A 25,216-nucleotide genomic window follows, 5' to 3' on the forward strand; every position below is an offset into this window, starting at 1 on the left:
GGAGGGATGAGCTGGCTGAAGGGGAAGTAGCAGCAGAGAAGGGATTCTATTAATGGAAGGAAGAGTGAAAGAGAAGAAAGCTCAGGAAGGTCTCATAGAAGATTCATGGAGAAAGTGTATAAGATTAAGAACAAAAATAATCTCATACTGTTTCTTTGTTTGACTGCTGCTGAATGTATGGCATGTGGGACAAACCAGTGCCTGGCTTAACTACAGAAAATTGATAGCAGCTGTATTTTAGTGGGGTTTAGAAGGAGCTGCCTCCTGACTCGCAGGTCTGTGTAAAATACCTCCATACACAACTTGGCTAAACGTATTCTCCAACAAATAAAGCCAGCAAGTCAAGGAATCCAAAAGTGTTTCTTGTAATTTACCACAAACACCATCATTTGTTATTCTTGTCAGTTCTTTATTGGTTTTCATCCTAAAGACTAGCACATTTACAGCATACATGGATTGGATGAACTAGAATATTTAAAACAGTAGCCATATGTTTATGATATATTAATACTGCCCAAAACCAAATAAATAAAAATATTTCAATGCACAAAGCTTGGCAGATACAGTTGTCTTGGGACAAAACAGTGTTGTATTATACAATAATTTTACATGTATAAATGAAACAAAAGGCAACTGTGCTGTAGGTACTTTCACGGAACATACACAGAACATACTTGGCAACAGGTTTTTTTTTACCTTTGTATGTTTTATAATTTAAAAAAAAATGTACTCAAAAAAGAACATTAGACAGAACTTATTTTTACAGTAATCCTTAAATTCGCCTCTCCTGTGCAACAGAAAAGCTTACTTCACCCTTGTGAAGCGTCCTATGTAGATTTCAAGTTTCGGTTTTCCTTTCTTGATGAACTGCCCAAGATCTTACTGTTCATTGTGCCCTTTAAACAAGCCCATTGACGTGCATGTACTGACACTGGCGTATATAGAAGATGTTAGCTGGACAACCATGTTTTACGTGTAAGCATACTGAAATCAGGATATTTTAAACAAAATAACGCAGTACTTGAGACTGGTATTCCACCACTTTGAAAAGGTGAGCAAAAATCATGCACATACAAAATTCGGCCACTTTTTCTGATTACATTGGTATACAAAATAAATAAAGGCTCGCTAAGCTCGAGAATAGATCTAATGATGGTTGGCCACAGTGTGAGAGAGTGGCTCTGTTAATGGTTACAACAGACCTCTTGTTCTTCTCTTCTGAAGCTGAACATCACAAGATTTTAGTGTAACAATACAGGACTTAAAATATAATTCCCTATGTTTGAAATATACAAAATAAAATTATCAACTCATAAAAACTAAGGGATACAAAGAGTATAGTTTATACAAAAATAAATGTAGCATTTAATAATGGGCCTGGGAGTGAAGGTTGAGCAGAACTAGTGGAGTAACATTGTCCAAAGAGATCCCATTGAAAAGTTTTCTCACCGTATATTTGTTTACTCATTAGCAAAAAAATAAAACAAAACCAACATTTATTTACTTATTAATTGGTGAACAGGGTTTGTAAAATTCCCAAGGGACTGTTCTACTGTAGGTGATTTGCTCACACCTGAGACAGGTACTACAATGCACAGATTTTGCACACAGTTCAGTGTTTTGCTGTCCGAGAGAGACGAACTAACAGTAACAGCCTTGCTCAGCAGAACACTCTCTGACCTGGCTCTCTGACATGCTGCTCAGCGTTAAAACTGCAACAAGCAAAATGCAAAAACTGCTGGACCTGTAACCCCCAAACCTGCATGGGAGCAGAATGAACATGACTGATTGAGAGAGCAGTGACAGCACAGACAAACATCAGTGAGAGGGAGAAAGAAACCAGAAAACAGCCATATACTTACCTGGCTGTTGCTACTTTCACAAGAATAAATGGGCAGATTTTTCTATTCTAAAACTGACATTCTTAGAAACCAAGAAGGACAGGGCACAGTGTGCTGAAGGAACCTAGCCAGGGCTGATTTAATCCTGTTAGGGATTCTGTTAAAATCTTGTTAAAATTTGGAAATTAAGGTTTAGCTGCTTTTTAAAAAGGTATCTTAGTTTCAAAGGCATTCTTTGGAAGATTATTTCTGAGGAGATCTGTTGAATGTTTTTTATCAAACACTATCAAACTGATCACCTGGTCATAAGCTGGAACGCACTGTGGTTCTAGCACAGTACTGGTAGCACATGAGCAGTTCCTTTCTATCAACATGGGGCATGTGCCACCTTCCTCAGAAATGCCCTGAAAACAGTCATACTTCCCCCTCCCTGGATTCTGAATACCTGCCCAGGTAAAACGCAAAGGTAAACAGAAACCAATTTGGGTTATGGAGTAACGGGGATGCACTGGGCACTTTGAGCATTTTTGTATTGACATACAAAATTGATATGAGAGAAAAAAATCAAACATGAATAAAAAATATTAACCCCTTCCCCAAGATACTGACAATCCAGAAGTGACATAAAAATTCATGGGTAAAAATGCCTTAATTAATATACAACACCATGGGACAGACCCAGCATGTCACATGCAACATTAGCAACTTGCTTGTTGCATTTGCTTTATAGTGGGGAAGGGCAGGGGGAACTGTTGCTGGTGTTAATGATTAAGCATCGCCATGTTTCCAAAACAGTTCTTAACATCAGATGTGTGCCCAAGTCCTTGTTTGCCAAAGACAATAGGAATTTGTTTTATTTGGACAGAACTAGAAACCAGACCTCATATGCCTGGCCTTTTCTGTACTGTTAATCTCATGTATGAAGATGCCATCCTATATACAGTAAACCAAATTATACTCCTGGTTTTTATTGTGCGGATTTTTTCTTTTTAAGTTAAACTTCTGTTTCTTGATTGTAACAATGCATTCTACAGCTATTAGACCGTCTAGGATCCAATCCCTTTTTATTTACAACTTTTGAGTTTTACTTGCAGTTTTAAAAAGTTTATGAAAAGCTCAATCTCAAATTCAACTCAGTATAAAAGATGTGACGTGAAACAGCTGCCCAATGCCGTTCCTAGAGTCCTTGCCCACCCAGAAGGTACCTAGCTATCTGCATAAAGGTAATTAGGAAGTAGCACAATATCTGGTCGTCTTACATACACTGAAGGCTATTTAAACGGGCAGAGCGTCATCACACTATTCTCAAGCTAAGGTGTCAGAATAATTGTTACTAGAGATTCCAATTCTGTAAGTAACATGCTCTGGATAACCTAGCGAAACGTACAAAAAGGTGATTTATCTCCTCTGGATGACAAAATCACGGATTAATCTAGAGGGTATCCACACGTTTTAATGGAACAGCAATTAAAGGACATAGTATGCTTATGTTTCAACTTTTCCATAAGTTCCTTCTGGAGGCCTGTAATACTTTGGGAAAGCCTTCAGTTGCAGGGAATTAAATGCATACTTGCGACATCCAACATTCTTCATTGTATTTTCTCGGCGACAACCCTCACTGGGGAAAAAAAACAAGCACAAAAAATGACAGCAGTAAAAAGGAAAAAAAGAAAAATAAAAAAGACTTAAACTAAGATGAAATGAACTGGTTATTTTATAGCATTAAAAAAAAAAAGTTGGTTATATTTAATGAGCGCTTAATTAATTTGCCACTGCAAATATTAAAAATGAGGACTCATCATACAATGCCAGTCAGAAGCACACAGGATGGACACATGCTATGTCAGATTGCTAGTTTTGCATTTCTAAAAAGCAGCAGCACATCTACTGAAAAAAGTTCTTTCCCCGATGGTTTCATGTATTTCAGGAGCTCACATGCCGCTTCACTGCACAAGGGATCCCAAGAGATTGCTTAAAAGCAGTTCTGCTAATTTATTAATATATTAAGCTGAAAAAGAAAAACTGCTGATGTCTCAACAAGAGCTTGGAAGTAATTTTATTGTTCCCTGTATGTCAGTATTATCAGTACTTACTTAAAGATTAGAGCTGATACAAAAATAATGACTTTCCAGTAATCTCTGTATGCATAAATTGACTTGAAAACCAACACAGTCTAAAAAAAAATCTTCATCAAGAAACACCAGCTTTGTGTGGGTGCAAAAAAGATTGGGCTGCACTGACAGTCATCACCCCAATGAAACAAAGCTGTGGAGAATTTCATTTTCACCCAATGCTTTGGTGCAACTGCCCCACATTACAAAGAGGTTCTGTGCTACAATAAAAAACTACTCCAGTTATAAGGCTTCGTTACACTCGTAAATCTACTTCACAGTTCCTTTGATTACATCCAGAAACAGACATACAAAGAGGAAGCACTATTGTTTACATATATATTATAGATCAGGTTAGGCTTGCAGGAGAACGTCTTTCCCTGATAGAGGACTGAAACCTAAACAACGAATACTAGAACTTCATGGCAAAGTGTACAGTACAGCATCTTATGGTGGAAATGCCACTTTATTCCTGTCCTGGAGATGCTGCAGCATCTACCACAGGAACTGTGGTCACCTGATTGAAAAGGAGGGTTTGGATTCCCGTTCAGTTTGAAAGCTCTCTCAAACTGACCTCACTGTTCTTCTAATTTTGGCTAGTTTAACTGACCAGAACTGTGTTCTGTATGTACCTCCTAGATCGACCTCGTAAAATATTGTAACTTTTTGCTTTAAGATAAAGTTTAAGTGAGTTTGAAATTTGTCTCCAGAGAACATTCTGTGCCTGCCTTTTATAGAATGGATTGTACGTGATGACACTGTTTTCATGGCATTGCTTTGTGTTTTACAGAAACTCCTCCTCCTGAGGCTGTTGCAGTCAAACAGGTTAATCAAAAACAGGCACAAATTATACTTCAGAGCACTAATAAAAACAATGGTTAACTAGCAAATATGGGATATCAGATGAGCATTTTCACTCCAAAGTGAATCATTCTGTTCATAATTCATCCCACTGCATCTGGTTATTGCACATGCACCTCCGTGGCACAAGGAGGCCACAGAGATGACGACAAAGATGTATTTCACACACCATCTCATGTGCTGTGTTTCTTCTTCTGGAGGCACATAAGCAGAGTGCACTACAGCAGTTTAAATCTGAATGCCTGAATGACAGCACAGACCAAGCTAAAAATAAAAAAGATGAAAACTTGTCCCCACTAAAGCTTAAGAAAAGAAGAAAATAACTATATTGTTTTCAAAAAGCCTGGGTTTTTATTCTAGATAAGTTTAAGGGTGGTCTTATTGCAAAACCCTAGTGATAGTCATGAGCAAAGCCTTTACGCTTTATTTAAACAGATTCATAATCTCAGGGAGTTCAGTGGAGATAACACCTACTAAAGTACTTTCACATCTTGTTAGACTGAGCCCAGGACACTCATCACGTTGCAAGAGCAAAGCCACAGTCCAACCTGACATTTGTTCACTTTGTAAAAAGGCAGATTTTGGTACCCATAGCAAATGAACCAGTGTTAAGCAGGAAGAAGAAATGATCTGTACAGAGACATAGTGGTACTAGATACCAGCACAGGGCATGGATGTGTCCAGTACCCTCATACCACAATTTTAAATCTCATCAGCAGTAAGGATTTACCTAAATCCATTGCAATTAAAAATAAATAGGATACATGCTTAAATATATATACAAATATATAGAGATATGTATGTCTTTCTGTTTGGTTTGGCTTTTGGTTGTTGTTTTCGTTTTGGTTTTGTTTTCCTTTTAAAAGAAAATTGGAAGAATAGTGAGGAAAACTACCAGGAGACAGAGTACTGTACAGTTTGATTTCATGAAGACACAAATATAACCACATACTTTTTTTTTTTCTTTTTTTAGTTAGAATATTCAACAAATTTAGGATTTTGCTCTATTTTTTATTCTAACTGTGCTTTTTTCTTTTCTTATGCTTACCTCTCTCAGCAGGTAATTTCAAATTCCATTAAGACTGATAATAAAAGCTATAGCTACCTATGTTTTTTAAGCAAGTTAACAATATTAGAAAATAGAAATCACAGTACTAGAAGAATTCTCCTCAAAAGCCCAATTTTCTGTCATCTCAGGCACCAAGCGAAGTAAATCCCTTCATGAATTTAGCAAAGTACATTAAATGAGGTTAGGTTTTTTAATCAGCTATTGCTATTGACAAGCTCTACCAGACAACTGCAGCAACGAAATCTTTAATATGCCTCTTCCAGGTTGACGTTATGTATCAACAATGACCAAATTTCATCTGCAGTTATTCTGCGTGACTAAACTAGGTAAGCCGCTTTAGTCTCACCGCTTAAATAAATGTTAACTTACCACCATTCCTTTATCTCTAAGCCACTATCAACATCATAATTTATTAAAGCTGTCCAACGCTTAAAAATGGAAATAACAGTAATATTTAGTCTAGTGTAATTAAAACAAAGCCCAATGGAAAATCTCGAACGCACCTACTAAAGGAGCTAACTGATACGTCCCTCTTCTTGCCTGAAATATTAAAGACTGATATCTTTAACTTTTAGGATGAGAATGACCCTGTTTCAGAATAAGTTCTGTAATAGAGCACCTGAAACAGATAATGGACCATTAGCAGGCCAATGGCAATTACATCCTCTTCCTAACCACAAGTCATTCACTTCGTGTCTTTAATACATTACAAAATGCAGATCTACAAATAGAATGAAAGAATTTTACATGCAGTGCACTGCAAGTTGTTCTCTGAGTGGGTACACTGGTCTGTTAGAACATACTTAACCATGAGAAAGGAACAAGACTATGGCTCTACAAACTGTTCAGCAATGTAATTTGGATATTATGGTTTTAAATGAAGGTAGAAATTTGTTTATTTCTTTAAATAAATTTCTTACAATTTCTTATAAACCCCACCCATGTTTTTATTTTTCTCTTCATACCTCGTAAAAATGAAAGGCAAGATTAGCATACACCTTAAATATACAAAAGATACAAATTCTTTTCAGACAGAGTTCCTTTCTCTGGAATACATGAAACAAGTAACACAAAACTATATTTGGTAAGAGATCTTCAGGCCAGCTAAAGTAACGAGGTAACAGGCCAATGTCAGACTATGTTACAAGCACTGAAAGCAGAACAAGAATTTAAAGTTTCAATACAATTCTTTTTGATAAAATAATTTGATGTGTATTTACAGTTTAGTACAATAGAAACGTAAAATTGTAAGGCATAATAATAATTCCTGGCAGACAATGCTATGACACATTCCTTTGTCCAGCAGGTACCAAGTGGCAACACACATTCAAGCTTTTTTTTGTTTTTGTTTTTAAACTTTATCTTCACTTGCAACGTAATCTGGCCACCAGGTAAGCTATGCTCAGAAACAGCCACACAATCAGTAAATTGGGGCTCAGAGCTAGTAAAGGAATAGAGTAGAGGAGGCTGGGATCTAGTCTGAAATCTCGGATGGGCACCAAGCCACTCAAGTTCTTCTGGGTGACTACCTCCCGTGTTCCAATGCTGTGAAAAGGAAGAAGGTTGGGAGGAGGGAAAATAAAACATAAAGGAAGACGGACATGCAAATGAATGTATAAAAAGAGATGGCAACACAAGGTGGTCAAGAAAATGAAAAAACATGGAAGAAAGCACAACAAAATCCAGAAGATGAAGTAAAGAAAGAGTGGGAAAAGGTCTCAAAAATATGTTTCAGCACAATTACAGAAATAAGGAGAGGGAAAGAGAATAAAAGAGAAAAATAAGAAAGAAGTACTGTAGTCTACTAAAAATAAATACATGTAGGTTGAACATAAATGGTTTTCCATGTTCATTGTTTCAGATTGCCAAGCAATAATATCCCATGCTGCTCTGCCATGCCTTTGCATGCTGCAAAGAAGTGGAGCTCTGAAAAGCAAGCTGAACATGAATAACCATTATAGTATTTGACCCTTTCAAACATCTTTTCACGTAGGCTGCAGTGATATAATTTAACCTCTTAACTACCTCCTCAATATGTAAACAAAAAACCCCAAACCACCCACTCAGTTTTCTGCTTCAACATGAATTCAAGTGTGTATCAATATGCTTTCTAAAATGCATGTTTCTGAAGTGCCTCAATACATGCATGTAAAGGCAAGACATGTGGCACAGCCCATCTCGTTGTGCCCCTGCTTCCTACATTGCTTTGAGCACCAAAGGCCAACAGTAGAGAACACCTCTTCAGGTAACCTGAGGCTTTGTAGTGTGGTTTTTCATTTTGGATTTCTCTTATACCCTGTCCAGTTCAACTCTATCTTCAGTTTACAAAGCAAGAACTAAATGCAACCTGTGTTGCATTTAGAACAAGTGCACTCACTCCATCCATAAAAGGTGGTACATAACCTTGCTGGTTACGTAGCAAGGTTAGGTAACCAACAGACAATGTCTTGGAAGACATCAGAGATACCCTTAGATGTAGTGGAAGGGGAAAAAAAGCCTTCAGAGGCTGGTGACATTTCAAGTCAAACGGAATTAGGTGGGCAGGGAACTAAACCAATTGTATTTCTGCTCTGGGTTAACACATCAAAATTGGTGATCAAAACATGTTTTCACCTCCTGGTGCCTACACTGGATAAAGGCAGATCAAATCTGTGATGCCTACAAATCCCAATTATCTTTGTAGTGATGTGGACAGTGGTATGTGTGTAAGTGCCCAGGAGAAGCAGTAAGTGGAAAGCTAATGCTGACTGGAAACTTGTGGATAAAGGCTCAACAGAATAGCCTAGAGGAGGGAAAGTGGTTTAGGATATAGATAAGGAAGTAAAACAGTGGGAGAGGGCAAGAAGGAAGAAAGGCTGAAAATGACAAGATGATGTTATGAACATCACATGCCACATCTGTACCATTAAAGCTATCGAGCTACTCAATTTTACACAAAGACATATGCACAGACACATACAGTGCAAATAGAGGCAAGAGCTGGGAAGTGTGTTCCTTGTCACTGTTGGCCCATGTAAATGCTTCCAGCTGAGGGGTGAAAAGTCACCTTTTGGAAATACCAAATATGCCAAATTGTACAGTGTCTTAAATCAAAACATTCATCAGCAAACTACCTGGAGAGGACCAGGGTAAAGAGACAAAGCAAATTCCCTGATAATCGAGCACGTGTATGGGAATCCTCTACACGAGGAGAGGCTGGGTCTGCCCTGTGTCGAACACAGCTGGCCCCAGCCAGCTCAAATGGACCCACCACAACCAGGTGGACTCAGGCACAACCGAGCCCCTCGGCCAAGATAGTGGTGCCTTGGGCAAAGTGTGTATAAGAAAAAGCAAAACACTGCATGGCAGTGAGGAGTGGCAGGAACAGATAGGAGAAGCAGCCCAATTAGCACCAAAATCAGAGAAGGAGGGGAGAAGGTGTGCCAGGTGCTGGAGCAGGGATTCCCCTGCAGCCATGGAGATGACTACAGTGGAGCAGATATTCACACTGCAGCCCATGGAGGGCCCCGTGGTAGAGAAGGTGAATATTTCCTGAAGGAAACTGGGGCCTGTAGAGAGTCTATGCAGGAGCAAGTTTATCCTGAAGGACTGCAGCCCCTGGGAAGGACCCATGCTGGAGTGGGGGAAGAGTGAAAGAGGAAAAAGCAACAGACAGAAGCTGTTACAGACCAACTGCAAACCTCCATTCCCCATAGAACTGTAGAATAGTGAGGGCTGGAAAGGACCTTAAGATCATCTAATTCCAACCCCCCTGCCATGAGCAGGGACGCCTCACACTAGATGATGTTGCCCAAGACTCCGTCCAGCCTGGCCTTGAACACTGTCAGGGATGGAGCATTTACCGCTTCTTTGGGCAACCCATTCCAGTGCTTCACCACCCTCACAGTAAAGAACTTCTTCGTTATATCTAACCTGAACTTCCCCTGTTTAATTTTAAACCCATTGCCTCCTGTCCTACCACTACAGTCCCTGTTGAAGAGTCCCTCTCCAGCATCCTTGTAGGCCCCCTTCAGATACTGGAAGGCTGCTCTGAGGTCTCCACGCAGCCTTCTCTTCTCCAGGCTGAACAGCTCCAACTTCCTCAGCCTGTCTTCATATGGGAGGTGCTCCAGCCCCCTTATCATCCTCGTGGCCTCCTCTGGACTTGCTCCAACAGCTCCATGTCCTTCTTATGTTGAGGACTGCACACAGTGCTCCAAGTGGGGTCTCAGGAGAGCAGAGTAGAGGGGCAGGCTCATCTCCTTTGCACTGCTCAATGTGGGGAGGAGGTAGAGGAGTTGGGAATGAAGCAGTGAAGTACTTGGGCCTGGGACAAAGGGGTTGTGGAGGGAAGGTGGTGTAATTTTTGTCTTTGGTTCTCACCGCTCAGATCTATTGGCAAAAGTCAAGTCTGTTTTGCCTGTAACAGTAAATGGCAAGGGATCTCCCTGTCTTTATCTAAACCCACAAGCTTTTTCATCATATTTTCTCCTCCTGTCCTGTTGAGGAGGGGGAGTGAGAGCAGCTGGGTGGGAGTCTGGCAGGTGGCCAAGGTCAACTCACCACAATTGTATTCTTAAAACAGGTCAACCAGTGAAGAAGTCCAACCAAGCTGTTTATCATGGCTGTTTTATGGCAGTGAGTGGTCATATGCAAACACGGCTGTCAAGGCTTCATTATGTCATCTTTTTAGTCAGCACCATGGCAGCTGGAAGAGATTATTTCCCTCACCCCATTTCCAACTGCTTTTCAAGAGCCCCTATCAGAGACAGCTTTTCTTTGTTGGCTGAACTTCCTAATTGGCTTAATGAAAATGAGCTGGGCTACCTTAAATGTCTGAAGGATTTTGCTACCCAGGCTGATTCTGACTGAAACTGGATTGGAACATATTCACATAAACAGCTCCACTGGCATATCTGACAGGCCAGTAATCGCAAAGGGGAAAGGAGGTCAGGGAATCACAGGTCTAGTGGGGAGTGTTGGCACTGCTGCTGATGGAAGAGGCTATGTGAGTGAGTTGGATTTTGCCTTTGGTCTGCCTTACTGGCCAGGTAGTCATTTCCTCTGTAGCTTGGACTTCCAGACATATCATCATGATTTGTAGGCTGTGAGTTACCATATATTTGATTCGGGGCTGAAAAAGCTGCAACTTATTTAAGGAAAAGTGAGTTTATTGTAATAGGATATTTGTTTCTAAGATGAAAACCACAAACTTTTATCTGTGAATTTCTGCAAGAATCTGCAATGAGCACTCGATGTTCTCTCCCTGATGTCCTTCTCACTAAACATAACTATCACAGATACATAATTATCACAAGACTGGGAAGGAAAGGAAGTCCCTGTGAAAAGTAAGTGGGAACTAACACCTCTGAAGACCAACATCACATAAAGAAGAGGGTGCTTTCTTAATTTTTCAAGAAGAGTGTAAGCAAGGATGCTTTCTTGTCTGGAAAGTTACCAGTAGAGAAGAGGTGAAATACTTTCATTGAGTCCCGCTTTCTTTAAGTACTTTTCCTGTCCTTCCAACTGCCCCAGAAACTTCAGAAGTCTTCAAGACCGAACCAAGCCTTCATTTTCCAGCAGTTGCACAATAAAAAGATCCAAGTTAAAAGGAAGTTTTCTGAATGCCTGGAAGTAATTTGCCACCTTTTCACTTCCTATGTCTGTCATCTAGCTCAGATCATCCTGTCCAGGCTGAAATGGATTTGGGTGGAGTTGGACTCCTACATAGTTGTTCCGTAATGCTCACTCTCTTGTTAAGCTTCATTAATTCTAATTTGCCATTGTTCTGAGCAGAACTGGCAAATAATTTTAAAATCACAACCGCCTACCCGAAAAAGCAATGAGATGTGAGATGTGAGGAAGAAAGAGTGATGGGCTTGAAGAATAGTCTAATCTTAGTATTCCTTCAGGACTAGTCAGTATTTGTTCTGCACAATCTCTCTCAGTCAAAGATTTAACAGAAGAAGAGAAAGTCAAGTCTTTCACCTCTCAGAGCAAGTCTCTGATGTTGCTAGAACATGAGCCCAAGGTTTTGATTAAATTGGCCCTCTTTCAATATCCATGTGTAGGTCAACATAAAGCAATGCATTTCTTGGGTCAATATTTTATCTGATCCTCTGTTCTATTAAATTGATATTCCAAAACAATGTTGTTATTAGTCTCTGCCTCTACTGTGTCCACAGCTGCATTAAAAAAACAACATTAACTCAGTAACAAATTTAAAGAAATAAAATTCCTAATATTATACTTGGTTAGTTTTTATTCTTATATATTTTTATGCTTATATACTCTAAATAAACAACTGTGCAACAAAGCTTTTTTTCTTTCAGATGTCTAAGTTGACAAGTTGAGTAATTAAATAAAGATATTTGAGAGCTGCTTAACTCCATTTTAATAACTTCTCCCTCACAAAGCTGTTCCATTTTGTTTCTAATATCAAGGCTTAATTAAGTCTCTGACTGCAGTTTTCATGTACTGGACTAACGCTGTAACAATGCAGAAAAAAGTGAAAATAAAAGAAGTCCACTGACATCCAATTAGTTGTAGATATAAACCCCAAATTATTAGTGTAAGAGGCTGCAAGTGTTATTATATGAGACATTTTCCTTCCAGGTAACTGAAGAGTAAGAAAGGGTCAAACAGCAAAAACATACAGAAAGGATAAGAGAATTGAACACTCTAGAGAATTTGGTGAGAAGACACACAGTACAGTACATTCAGTAAGAGTGAATGTTGAAAAACAGGACTGAACAGCATTGTTGAACTACATTGATAAAGACTAAAGCTAGATTTCTTATCCTTTCTTTTGGTATGTGAGTTACGGAGTTTTCCAGCAGTGCTTGAAACAAGGCATTGAACAACAGTAAACAGATTCTCCTTTTTTTTTTTTTTTTTAGTACAGCATTTAACTCTGCAAACATCTCTGCTGCTTCAGAATACAGAACATCATTATATTGATATGACAACAGCACACTGACACGTTGTGATGAAATTTGGTTGCTGTATCGTGAAACACCCATACTGACATTTCACCCAGTGAACAGTGTTTCACTGCTAAAGAATACATGTGGCAAACCAGTGCAAACTGCGGGTGTCTGTGTTTCCAAGAATAAAAGATCATCCCTGAGAAACCTGCCTGATCTAGAACTAAGAAACCCAGTGCTATGACAGTTCAGGTAACCCCATCATTAAACAACATTCAGAGAAGCACCAGTTTCCTGTTCTGTAAGCTCAGCATTAACTGAAAACACATTCTTACATGCTTCTCTGAAAACTCCCAATTCACTGCTGACACTAAAGCCCATCTGATGCAAATCTGGTAACAACCAGCTTTAGCATATGCAGCTCACTAATACATGCAAGGGAGGGATGAATTCTAGCAGTCAGTTTTGCAGTTTTCTGACTTCACTTTTTTTTCCTTTTGACAGAAACAGAGACCTCTGCTCCTCTGCAGTTTGCATGGTTCTTCAGTTAGGAATAAGTGACGCAAGTCAAACTCTTACCTCCTCATACACTCCAGAGCCTGGGTGAAGACCTGTGGAGCCATTCCATGTTCATGCTGTAGGATCAAACACTGCTCTAGGGTGACCGACATGGCAGTCCTATCCTTGGCACTTTTACAGCTTGTAAATCGAACACCATTTAGTCTGCGGCATATCTAGAAATGGATATACAATTCATCATTCCTTCCTCATGCATAACCTTCTGCCAGAGAACACACCTGTACTTCCCCTTAGAGAGACACAAATGTTGTGTAGGACTTTGATGTCAAAAGATGTCATCTTTGAGAAAGCAGAACTTTGTTGCATGAGTTGTAGGGAAATTACTGATGTGGAAAATACATTTTATCTCCCCATATCTCATTCTAGAGGAGGTTTAACCTGTCAGCATTTCCAAGCTACGTGCAAGCAAATGAAAAAATTGGAACATATCAGTAATAAAAGAGGTGAAAATACATATGTATACAGAAAATATATGTATGTATACAGAAAATCAGCTGCACTATGCAGAGATGCTTAGATTAATAAATACCTCAGCAGCTTGCCAAAGGATATCAACATTCTTATTTTTCCTTGCATGTACATTTTGTCCCAGAAATCTTAAAAGTTCAGGCAGGCACGTCTGACTACGAGATCGAGGTAGACCTATAAAACAAACAAAACCAACTCCAATTACTTGTCTGTATTCAACACTTTTACAAGATAAGTTACGTGGAAAGTGTTCCTACACGCCTGTTGCAAACACAATCATGTTTTCTTGAGTGAAAGCTTGTAAGCTTTGCAATTCAATTCTTAATTACTTAGTACCACCAACAAAACAAATTCAATTTTAATTAAAATCAACTGGAAATACATATTCATTTAAAACCTCAGGGGCTCAGAATCTGATAGCAATATAATAAGAGAGTGAACAAAGGGAGTAAGACTGGTGGAAGGGTCTAGGGCACAAGTCTTGTGAGGAGCAGCGGAGGGAACTGGGGTTGTTTAGTCTGGAGAAGAGAAGGCTCAGCGGGGATCTTATTGCTCTCTACAACTGCCTGAAAGGAGGATGTAGTGAGTTTGAGGTCGGTCTCTTCTTCCAGGTAACAAATGATAGGAAAAGAGGTAATGGCCTCAAGCTGCGCTAGGGGAGGTTTAGATTGGATACTGGGAAAAATTTCTTCACTGCAAGGATTATCAAGCATTGGAACAGGCTGCCCAGGGAAGTGGTGGAGTCCCCATATCTGGAGGTATGTAAAAGACATGTAGAGATGGCACTTAGGGACATGGTTTAGTGGTGGACTTGGCAGCGTTAATGGTTGGACTTGATCTTGAAGGTCTTTTTCAGCCTAAATGACTCTGTTCTATGATTAGCAATATTGTGCCTATACTGGTCTGCTCTGCTTGAACTCTACACCTAGAAAGAAAGTAATACCTGTAAACAAAAACATGACACAGACCATCTCCCCAGGTATTTCTAAAGACGAGGAGCTAATGAAGCTAAGACAGTAATTCACTTAAGAAATTCTGCAGTGCTTAGAATTAAGAGCACAGAGGACAGTGGATCAGGAATCAACTTCCCTTGTGTATTGTTCCTGAAGGGAACATTACCTGCAAGCTGCCAGCAGATACTTCACTAGGCCTCTTGTCCCCAAGAATAATCCATTTGGTTTTTCTTTTGCCTCTACTTACCACAGACTACATCACTGGCAGGTCATAATAACCACCTGTTTTACAGTTAAATGCAAAATGTTATTCTCTCTTGACAAGAGTTTATGTAAAAGTATGTTTCACTTTGTACGTCATAAATATTGCCCCAGAGGAGGTACAAAACACCCTCAAACCCTCCTTATAACAAGCAGAGTCCCAGGTTTGTTCACATAGTCTCAGTTGTTCACAAAGTATCTCTAGCACACCTACTGGTGGGGACACCATTAGAGTTTTTTACCACACTTTAATCAAAACTACTGCTAAATTTTCATAAACACAAACCATTTGTCCGAGCTGGATTGCAAAACCAGGTACAATACGTCTACATTTACCCAGGACAAACAGTGAAGCAGAAGGAAGTTTTGGCAGACTGTGGGTTTTCCCTCTTTGTGGTATTCATTTCACATGGCACGGATCAATGTAATGACAAATAACCAGAGTAAGGGAGACCAGGCAGATGGACACAAGGCTATTTTGTTTTCTTTCACTGTTAAGAAGCAAGTTTATGCCACCTGTCCAACACTGCACGCCAGCCTTATTCACAACTTCCAGCTACTTGAGGAAAAACCACTGGTATAAGGCATGTTACTGGCAAATGGGAAACTCAAGGTCACAGCACTAGTGCTCTTTAAAAATAGAGGAAAATAAGTACAAAATTAAAACAGTTTTGAAGACATGAAAAGGGAAGGAACAAATGACAGGGCACAAAACAGACTGTAGAGTTAAACAAAGTTTCAAGAAAAAAAGGCAAAAGCTTAAAGATTATTGGATCCACACCAGAAGTTTGGGGTCAAGGGAAGAGGCTGAAGTTAAAGAAAAAAGGCAAGCAAAATCAATGAGGAGAGAAAGGAGCTGAATGGGAACTAATATTAAGGAAGATTAGAAAGAGAAATTTAGTAATGGAGAGAAAAATAGAACAAAAATAACTTTAAATTGATTAACTTTTGAACTTTACAAGAAAGTCTAATACTAGACTACTGTGCAATAAAAAGTTAAATTTTCACAGCTAAAATTTCAGAGAATTAATTATGCAGGATTATGAATGCCTGGAAGGAGGGAAACAGCTTCTGCTCTCAGCTGCATCAAAAAAAAAAATCCAGGCGTAACTGGAAGTACAATAACATACTTAACAGACAGAATTCTTACTATCCTGTTGCATGTTGCTGCATTTGTATTTCTGTAATAAAAATGCAATTGTGGGACCCATGAAATTAGTTTACAAGATGTTTGATACTAATAACAACTAATCAATGAATTTTCTCCATTTTTGTGGTCACACATAAATAAAATTTATGCCACTGCCTCCCAGAAAAACGGTAACAAGCAAGAAATTTTCCTATGTAATCAGTAAAATTCAAGCTTGTAGCTATTACCTCTTTTCCAGGTGCTAGACTTCTCTGTTGCTGGCTGCAGATGCAACAATTATAGGAAAGTGCCAGAGGATAAGCAGAGGGAAAGTGATTAAGTTCCTAAAAACTGGCCGTTACTCTCTGTGTAGGTTATCATAACTGCAGAGAACGTGACCAAAACTGCTATAACCTGTCACTTTTATGCCTTCCCCTCACGACAATCTGCCTAGCTGTATGTTTATACAGTACATAATGCCACTTAGAAAGAGATACAAAGTAAAAGTAAACTGAAAAGGAAAGTTAATTAGTCTGACCTTTAAACCTCTTGAATCTATTCTACTTAATACTAAAGTATTAAGAGATTTCTAAGTAACTAATGCGAGCATAACATCAACATTGAACAACTACCATGAAGCAAAAAAAAACCCTGAATGTGCTGTTCAACCAAATTTGCCGTTAATTACCAAATACTTACAATCATCAGGCAAAACTTCCTTGAACTGCTCAAAATACGAATTCAACCGCACTAAGCTTTCCATGTTAATTATTTCTTGCAGTGAGGTGTCTCCAAACCTTTAAAAGATGAAGAAGGGAACAGTCAAGCCCAACTAAAAGGTTCCTCCTCTTCTTTGAAATGCTGGCGTTTGGCAATATGACTACCAGAAAACAGTTTAAAGATTCATCCCATGTAATTCCTAACCATTCAAATGCCAAGTAAAGTGTAACAGAGAAGTGTTGTAGTGATTCATTACAGAAAAAGAAAATACTTGAGTGTGAGGTGAAAAGTGGGAAGGAAGGTGAAAGAAAAATCTTGCAGAAAATAGTATTTAAAATTCTTTGGCTTTTGTGTATGTCTTTCAATATTAAATACCTCTCTGGTAAATCATTTTACCTAAATTCAAACTTTTAATAATGGATTTACTAGTTTAGTTCATAAGCTAATAGTAACCATAACATTAACATATAGGATTGAGAACTTTGACCTCAGAAATGTAAATGAGAAATATGGATCTAGGAGTAATAAACCATGAATGTAATAGATATTGTCAACAATGCCATCTCAGCTAACTATAGCTACATACATAGATATACACACAGAGTATTGACATCTGTAACTATGCTAGTCACCTTTATAGGCAACAGAGGAAAACTGTAACTGCTGAATAACTGCTAGTTATCCCCCACTATACACTCTATCCTGGTACCAAGGCTGCTGTCACAACATGCATGTGCCTGACCTCACTGGAGTTCTCCATTAGAGCACTGCTCTGTCAATGTATTCTTTACAGGACATGGCCATAACAGAGGAAAGCTCTGGTGGTTCTTCCCCTAGCATGTATAATTATATAATTATGTATTTCAGCTTTACAAGACCAGTGTTGCATTACTTAAGTACTGCAAGGAGATGTTAAAACAAAGGTCCACCTAGCCCGTTATCCAGTTTTTTGACAGCGGCCAGAAGAGGGTGCAAAACCAAGAGGGCAAATACACAGCAATACTCAGAATGATTTCTCAGCCTTTAGTGATCTGTCACTCACAGAGGTCTCAAGTCACACGCAGCTCTCTGCATTAAAACAGCTCATGATAGGTTTCCTCGTCTGTAAATTCACTTCTGAACCGCATAAACCTGCACTAGACTCAAACCTATGAGGCAAGATGTTCCACAGCTACATGCCATGTAAAGAAGGACCTCCTTTTGTTTGTTTTGCATTTGACAGCTTCATTCAGTATTCCCTTGTTTGTGTACTGGAGAAACTGAATCACTGTTAGTAATGCAACACTGCGACTCCATGGAGACATTCTTCCATCAGAAGAGGAGATTGTTGAGCTGCCATTAAGGTTGAGCTTGCATGACTGAACACATACTTCTCTGCTAGGGTTTGCTGCTCATTGATTCCCACGTTGAAAAGAACAGGCTGAACCCTCAGTAACATGCCACTTTGAATCTCTCGCGGCAACAAATCAAACAAGGCGCTTGGCAAGGGGATCCTCACATTAAATCCATCACTGCAAATAAATAAACAGCCATTAGACATAAAGATCAAAAAGCTACATTCCGAGAGTGTATTATTTATGGAAAGAGGGATAACATCTAGAACATAATACAATTATTAAAAAAAAAAAAGTATCAGTCAAAACTGAGGACTTTAAGGAACTGCCACAGCTTGTTCCTAATCAGAAAAGCTACTCTAGTTCAAAAGCAAGCCTGCACAACCTGTAGTTGATTTTACATTCTCATGGGCATTTCAATCAGATTTCCAATTTCCTGAACAAAGCTGATTTCACTCTGCTCATTAATACTGCAGCTCTTCTACAACTTGGGTAGTAAAAGCCAAATTTTGGCATGTCCCCATCTCATAAAAGGTATATTTGTTTTGCTTTGTTTACCGATTTCCAGTGATGACTGGCAGCATGTCAGTAGATGTATTTGATGTGGCCTGAGTTACTTTAAAGGTTACATTCCTCAAGTCCATGATTCCCAAACTCATGTCCTCCAGCATTGCCAGCTCCTCACCTAAATCATGGAAGACAAAGTGAATCGTAATCATTACTCATTATGTACAACTTTATCAAAATGATGATGATTGTAGGTCATCGCTCTCTTAAAGAAGGCCTATGGACAAAGAGGCTCTGGAGCCCAGGCCTTCACCTTGACCTACAGACTGCAGACAATGTCATGATTGACTTTATGACTTTAGAAAACACCAATTATCTAGCACAGTCCAGACTACTGTTGTTCTAGTAGATGATATATGCTGATTTTTCAATTTAGATGATGCTAGTAAGTACTTCTCTGCATTGTCACAGACATGATAACCTCTGTGTTGTAAAAATGTGTTGGAAAAGTCACAAGATATTCTGGATTTGTTCAGCAAAGCATTCCCTAACTGACATCCAGATGGCTGTTCAGACAGAGGAATGAAACATTTTGAACTAAGTACTTTCCCTTTTTGTATTCTCTCTTCAATTTTACTTTGTGCTGTAAGATTACAGGAGGCCAAGAAAATTCAAAAAGTGTATTTTGGGCACAATTTCTCCCAATTTACCAAAACTTTGATCCATTTCTTTTCTGAAAAAAAAAAGAATCACTAAGATACGTTTTATTTTTTTTAAACCTTTGACATTATATTATAAAGCAAGAACAGTTTCTCTTTCAGAAGTAATTCAATTAAATGTGAAGAACTTCAGAGTTGTTAGCTAATTAAGTGCTCTAGATATAATCTGGTTTTGAACTTCAGTTTTCAAAATCACTTTGTAGCTAAGCTGCAGATTGTCCCAAACACTTGTATTCTGCTGTAGCCAATTTAATGCAGAATTTGCTGGCTCAACAGCTAATACCACCCACTTGCCCTGTGCCTTTACCATAAGTACTCAGCAGGCTCTCAAACTGCGCCAGCAAGCCAATGGTGTAGAGTTGTCTTAGAAATCCATCATCATGCAGGCAGTTCCTCAGCTTGATAATGAAACCACAAATGAGAGCAGTCAGCTATGGGAGAGAAAACAGACAAAAGTGAAATTATTCAAGATGAAAAAGGCTCTTCAGCCCCAAAAAGAAACAATATCGCATATAAAAAGTGCCATAAAATCTGTCAGACTGATGCTCTTTTCCCTTAAATATCACTCTTCTTTTTCTTAAAGCTGAAGAGAGGCAACTGACCAACAAAAGCCCAAAACATTCATAAAATCAGGTTTAGGGAACACTGCCTTCATCTTGCAAGCTCTGCTAAAATGGGACTGCTGTTGATCTCGTGTCTATTTGTTTTCTGGATACAATCACTTGTATTAGGGTCTACAACTTATGAATTACAAAGAAGTCTCCTTGGAGAATTGTTTTAGTTACAGATGGAAAGCAACGCAGCTAGTTCCAAGCCTTAAATTTTGATAGTATGAATAAATGATTTTTTTTTTTCTTTTTAAATGTCATCTTAAGAAAACTTTAAAATGCAGTATCTGCATTATGCAAAGATTCCAACTCTGGTGTTACAAGATATTCAGGACAACATCCCGAAGACTTAGTACCAAGATGAGCACTAAGTTCTAAGAATAGTACTAGTCTTAAGTCACTCTGTCAACAGAGGAATTTCCCAGGTGATTGCCATATACTATGTACACAGGTGTATGACTGTTACAGAATTAAATAGAAGGGAATAAAGTCCTGTTTACAATGCGTAAACATATTCAAAGCACTGAGTTTAAAAATTATCTCCAATATGAAGCGGGTTTTGGACAGAAAAATTCCCTGAATTTATCTCTATGAGACATTACGTTTTTGGACAACAGCCCTACCAAACAATGTCCAAGAGATAAGCTGTTTGAAATAAATGAATGAGATACTGATTTCACAGGGAAGTAGACACACTACAGAAGTGTAGTGGACAGAAGAAACGTGGAAGGTTTTTTAGCACAGACACCTGCTAACCACTGAAAGCAACCCCAGCAGGCCCAGAAACAGAACTTCTGGGAAAAAAACCCCAGCACTCATTTCTCTCCCTGTAGCTGGACTTCTCTCCTTAGCTACTGCAGGTCCTGTTGGTTTTCTCAATACAGAAAACAACAAAAGGTAACTGAGGGAGTACACTTTCTTCTCATGGGCTTTCCCCCCCACCCCATCACATCTGGTTTTAGTGTGGTGGCATCGGAAGGCAAAGGTTGTTTCTGTAGAAAGCAGTATATTTTCACTAGTTCTGGAATAATTTTTGTTTAAAATAGTGAATGTGTATCCCAGGGGACACTTAAGTTATATATTGTCAAATGCATATAAACGACCAGTAAGGACAGGATCTCCTGTGAGAGGAGATCACAGTGTTAAACCTGAGAGTAGAACAGATATGAAAAATTCTTGTAACAGTAATCTTTCAGATTTCATAAAAACCCCACCACATGTCAAAGTACAATCAAATCATTCGTATTTGCTTGCTTACAGTTTGGCAGAAGACAACATCCCTGCGATACTGAAGGCTCAGGCAGAGCCCTATTGTTGGGGCACTGTCCTGCATTAATAAAAAGACCATGGCTTTCTTTGCCTTGTCACTCATCATGGCTACACAGTCTGTGAGTGTTGTCAGCAAGGGATAAAGAGCTTCACTCCATTCACCTGGTTAAAAGAAAACAAAATAGCAGCACTGTAAGTACTTTATTTGAAACAAACAAACATGCATTAAGAAGAAACTTCATGTTGCAAGTTGAAGTTGTTGATAATTCACATTTAGGGTTTGTTTTATTTTGGCTGATGGTTACTCCTTGCTTGTTATTAATTAAGTAATCTTACAGAGTGGTTATCACATGAGGAAAATAAGAATTCTACTCTGCAAGGCTGTTATGACTTTCCTGACTGTATAATAGCTTCCCGATTTGTGCCCACAGAACAGGCTATGCAATAGTTGATTTGGAAAGCATAACAGAAACATGAATATCTATATACACAAGTGTATATAACTGTGTGTGCATGTTCAAACATACCCTTTCATAGTGTGTGCATGGACAGACACTACGGAGTCGATCATATAACAGAAATAGTGAACATCTGCTTAGCCATTTCTGTCAATGAGATTTCTCCCAAATATCTTGCCTTTGAATCTTTTGTGGACTTGTAAGTGTATCATTCGACTGCATCACCATCTTATTGATCCTTGTTGCACGTCAGTGAGGTAAGACAATGCTTATCTCCCGTTTGCAGCATAGGAATAATAAGGCAGAGAGGTGAAAAAATTCATGTAGGTACTCTTTTAAGTGTTCTCTGTCTGCTGAGTGGCTTTGAAGGCTTAGAGCTAGCTAGCAAGAAACACTAAGTATAGTGATTACGATGGGAGTTAGCCAGATCCTTGGAAGTAGTTCAGACCTTGACTTTCACTGAAACACACAACATACATCCCAGAGGGACGCTGTTCAAGGTCCTACACAGGAAGCACAGAAATGAAATTGGGTTACCAAAGTCCTATTTTAGTACACTAAACACTGTGCCCTTCCTTTTCCTTAAGAGATTGCTCTGCCTTAAAATGCCCCACAAGCTCGGTTTCTTTTCTTTCCTTCTTTCATCTTCTGTCTTAATCAACCACCAATTTAAAAAACCCATTTCTATGACTGTATGAAAAGTTACTCAGATGCTATACCAAAACCTGTTCTGTCTGCAACTTAAAAAGAAAATAGGACAGTGCTTTGGTTTTGCCCTGCTTAAGCAAGGTAACGTTGAAACAGATGAACACCTCTCTTTTTGAAGGGAAGGACAGTGTGTTCTATTTCTAAAAAGCACGAGAGCTCACAAACAGAACACACACAACCCCCAGCCTGGTTGGCTGTAGGAACGAGGCAATGTACAGATCAGAACCTGCATGAATGGGGCACTTCAAGCCCCTGAAAGTAAGTTGTTTGGGATTTTGACTCAAAGGCAGAACTAAGAGGTAGTAACAATGAACAGTTCTTTGATAAGTAGCCAATGAGGGGAACCTTGGAAGTCTGTTAACACAAACATAACTGACAAGATTACCAAAACTATCTTTTTTGCTTTTGTTCTATGTGGTAGATAGATAACCTAATAAACTACACAAAAGGGAAGTTGTTTGGCTCTGTTCCATTGCCATTAAAAAAGAAAAAAGCAGGAAACATCAAAAGAACAGGCAAGGAATTACAGCTTGTCTTTTATATTCTATTAAGTATTTTCTCTCAAAATAAATCAGATGCCATAACACGGCCCCACGAACACTTAAAAGCAAAACACAGATGATACAAACAGTGTTTCTGTTTCTCTTACTGCATTTGAGAGCTTTTCTATAAACAAATGAGAATGACAAAAAGAACTGAAAATATCTTCCAGCACATCATTATCTCATTGCCTGGATATACATACGTGTATACAGTTATCTCAGTGTATAACTCATGTATATGAGTTATCTCAGGGGAGATTTACAATTATACTGTGTCTAGCAGCACTTCATTTGAAAGATATGCTTATTTGTGGTGATCACAAAGTACACTGGTGGTACACCAGCCTCTCTGAAGATAAAGCAATTGTTAGATGCTTTTTTTTTCCCAACACTCACATGCAATGCAGTGGCCCATCCAGGGTAATGCGCAAAATTCTTCTGTGCTGTGTATTCTCTTGGTTTAAGATTTTGGCCATGATAAAGCAAGCCCTTGTCAGTCTGCAAAATTCCAAATGCCTTTTTGCTACCTACTTCACAGAGGTGTCACCTGTGTTCTTTTAATTTTTTATTCAATGGTAGTTTCTATCAACAGTAAACAGGAATAAAAGCAATTGCACTCCTAGGTTCAAATTCGGTTGGAACATTTTGCTGGCAGCATTTAAACAAATGTGAAAGGACTTTTAAGTGCTCACGTTTCACCTTGATTTCCCTGTCCTTCTGTCTTCCCCTCATTTTTTTCCTAACAGAACTTTATTATTGAAAGCATATTTTCTATCGAATCAATCAAGGGCACCTTCAAACACCATGAGGCACTAATTCTAACATGAAATCTACTCTGAGCTCTGCTGTTATGTTCTATGATATGGCCAGAACTTTTATAAACTATTACTGACTCCACTAGAAAGATCCATAGGTAGGATGATTTGGCATAGGGCCTGAAACAACAGAGATGCAACAAGGTGTTACAGATTTAAAACAGCCGGAGGCCTAGTCCAAGCTAGCTGTTGGTATGTCTGGGCCACAAATCACACTTTTTTATCAGAGGTTTCTAGTTCATGTTAAAAGTTATTCTATTTAAAAACTGGCACTGTACAAACCAGCAGGATGCCTGTCATTTGCTTTAGGCACTTTATATTGTACAGCAAGAGACAAGTCCTGCAGTCTCCACTCAGACAGCTACAACTGAATTCTGCCTGGTAAATAAGGGCCAGATGTGGCCCCATATGTCTTTGCTACTTTTCTGATGACTGCTGCTGACCAAAGTCATACTTTAATATACACTTTGAAATGCAGCATTTTGAAAAGCGGGGAGGGGAGGGGGAGAGAGGGAGTAAGGGAAAGAGGGAAGAAGGAAGGGAGAAGGGAGGGATGCTGGGAAGGCCTATGAGTTCACATAGTGGACCTTCTCTGACTATACACAAAAAAAACCCCAGGTGTCTTGTTACGATAACCTAATACATAAAGCCGGTATAAATCAAGGATGTAATGTCAGCTGGGAAAAGTTTTTGCCTTTTTCCCCCCAAGAGTTTCTCTTCTACAGAGCAATAAAAATTGTATTAAAAGTAACTGTCCTCCAGAGCCCTGAAAAGATATTTTTAGTATTTTTATACTAAAAACTGCCTAGTATCCATAAATCAAAGTCCCGGGCACCCAGTACTGGGCAGTTGCCCTTGGTTTAGGTCACGGTTGCAAGGACTCATGATATCTGAAAGAGATATTTGTTAATTAAGTGGTAGTTGCTTAGCCATGATCAGTAAAGTATAATCAGCAACCCATTAAGCACACAATCACATCACATTCAGCTTCAAAGGGAAGCAAGCATTAAGTGCTCCATTACATTGCAGCTTCGGCCACTGAAGTTTAAGATGCAGTTTTGGGGATATCGGGGTACCCAGCTGGGGTGACCTGACTGCTTTTAGTTACTCCCACCTTAAAAATAAATATATAACATTCATTTATGCACCACATATTTTGCAGAAACTAAAGGGGTGTTCCAAGAATTAAAAACCTGGGGAGTCTTTTATTGATTAAAAACATTTTCTCAGTGATAGAAGGAAACGAGGTGGGTAGCTGAGAAGAACATTTATATGAACATATATGAATATATAATGTGAATATATATGAACATACTTTGTGAAGATGAAAATCATACCTGCACTGGGGCTTTATTTCCT

The 25,216-nt window shown here is 38.9% G+C and overlaps 1 protein-coding gene across 21 annotated transcripts in view; it reads right to left on the bottom strand.

Annotated features, from left to right (window-relative positions):
• Positions 1-388: 388 nt before the first annotated feature.
• The window catches only part of INPP4A (inositol polyphosphate-4-phosphatase type I A), a 124,336-nt gene continuing 99,508 nt past the window's right edge, over positions 389-25,216 (bottom strand). For 20 of the 21 annotated variants that reach the window (XM_030476998.1, XM_030476989.1, XM_030476997.1 and 17 more), the window contains 8 exons: positions 21,324-21,496; positions 19,765-19,888; positions 18,790-18,916; positions 18,268-18,408; positions 16,877-16,974; positions 13,896-14,008; positions 13,367-13,521; positions 849-3,459 (listed from right to left, as the gene is read on the bottom strand). In XM_030476998.1, coding sequence (XP_030332858.1) covers positions 3,327-3,459; positions 13,367-13,521; positions 13,896-14,008; positions 16,877-16,974; positions 18,268-18,408; positions 18,790-18,916; positions 19,765-19,888; positions 21,324-21,496 — 1,064 coding nt within the window. In that variant the 3' untranslated portion in view covers positions 849-3,326. Of the gene's footprint in view, positions 3,460-13,366; positions 13,522-13,895; positions 14,009-16,876; positions 16,975-18,267; positions 18,409-18,789; positions 18,917-19,764; positions 19,889-21,323; positions 21,497-25,216 lie in introns of all 21 variants that reach the window. The other variant, XM_030476987.1, reaches the window with a different exon arrangement.

This window comes from Strigops habroptila, chromosome 2 (assembly GCF_004027225.2).
Source record: "Strigops habroptila isolate Jane chromosome 2, bStrHab1.2.pri, whole genome shotgun sequence".
Taxonomy (NCBI): domain Eukaryota; kingdom Metazoa; phylum Chordata; class Aves; order Psittaciformes; family Psittacidae; genus Strigops; species Strigops habroptila.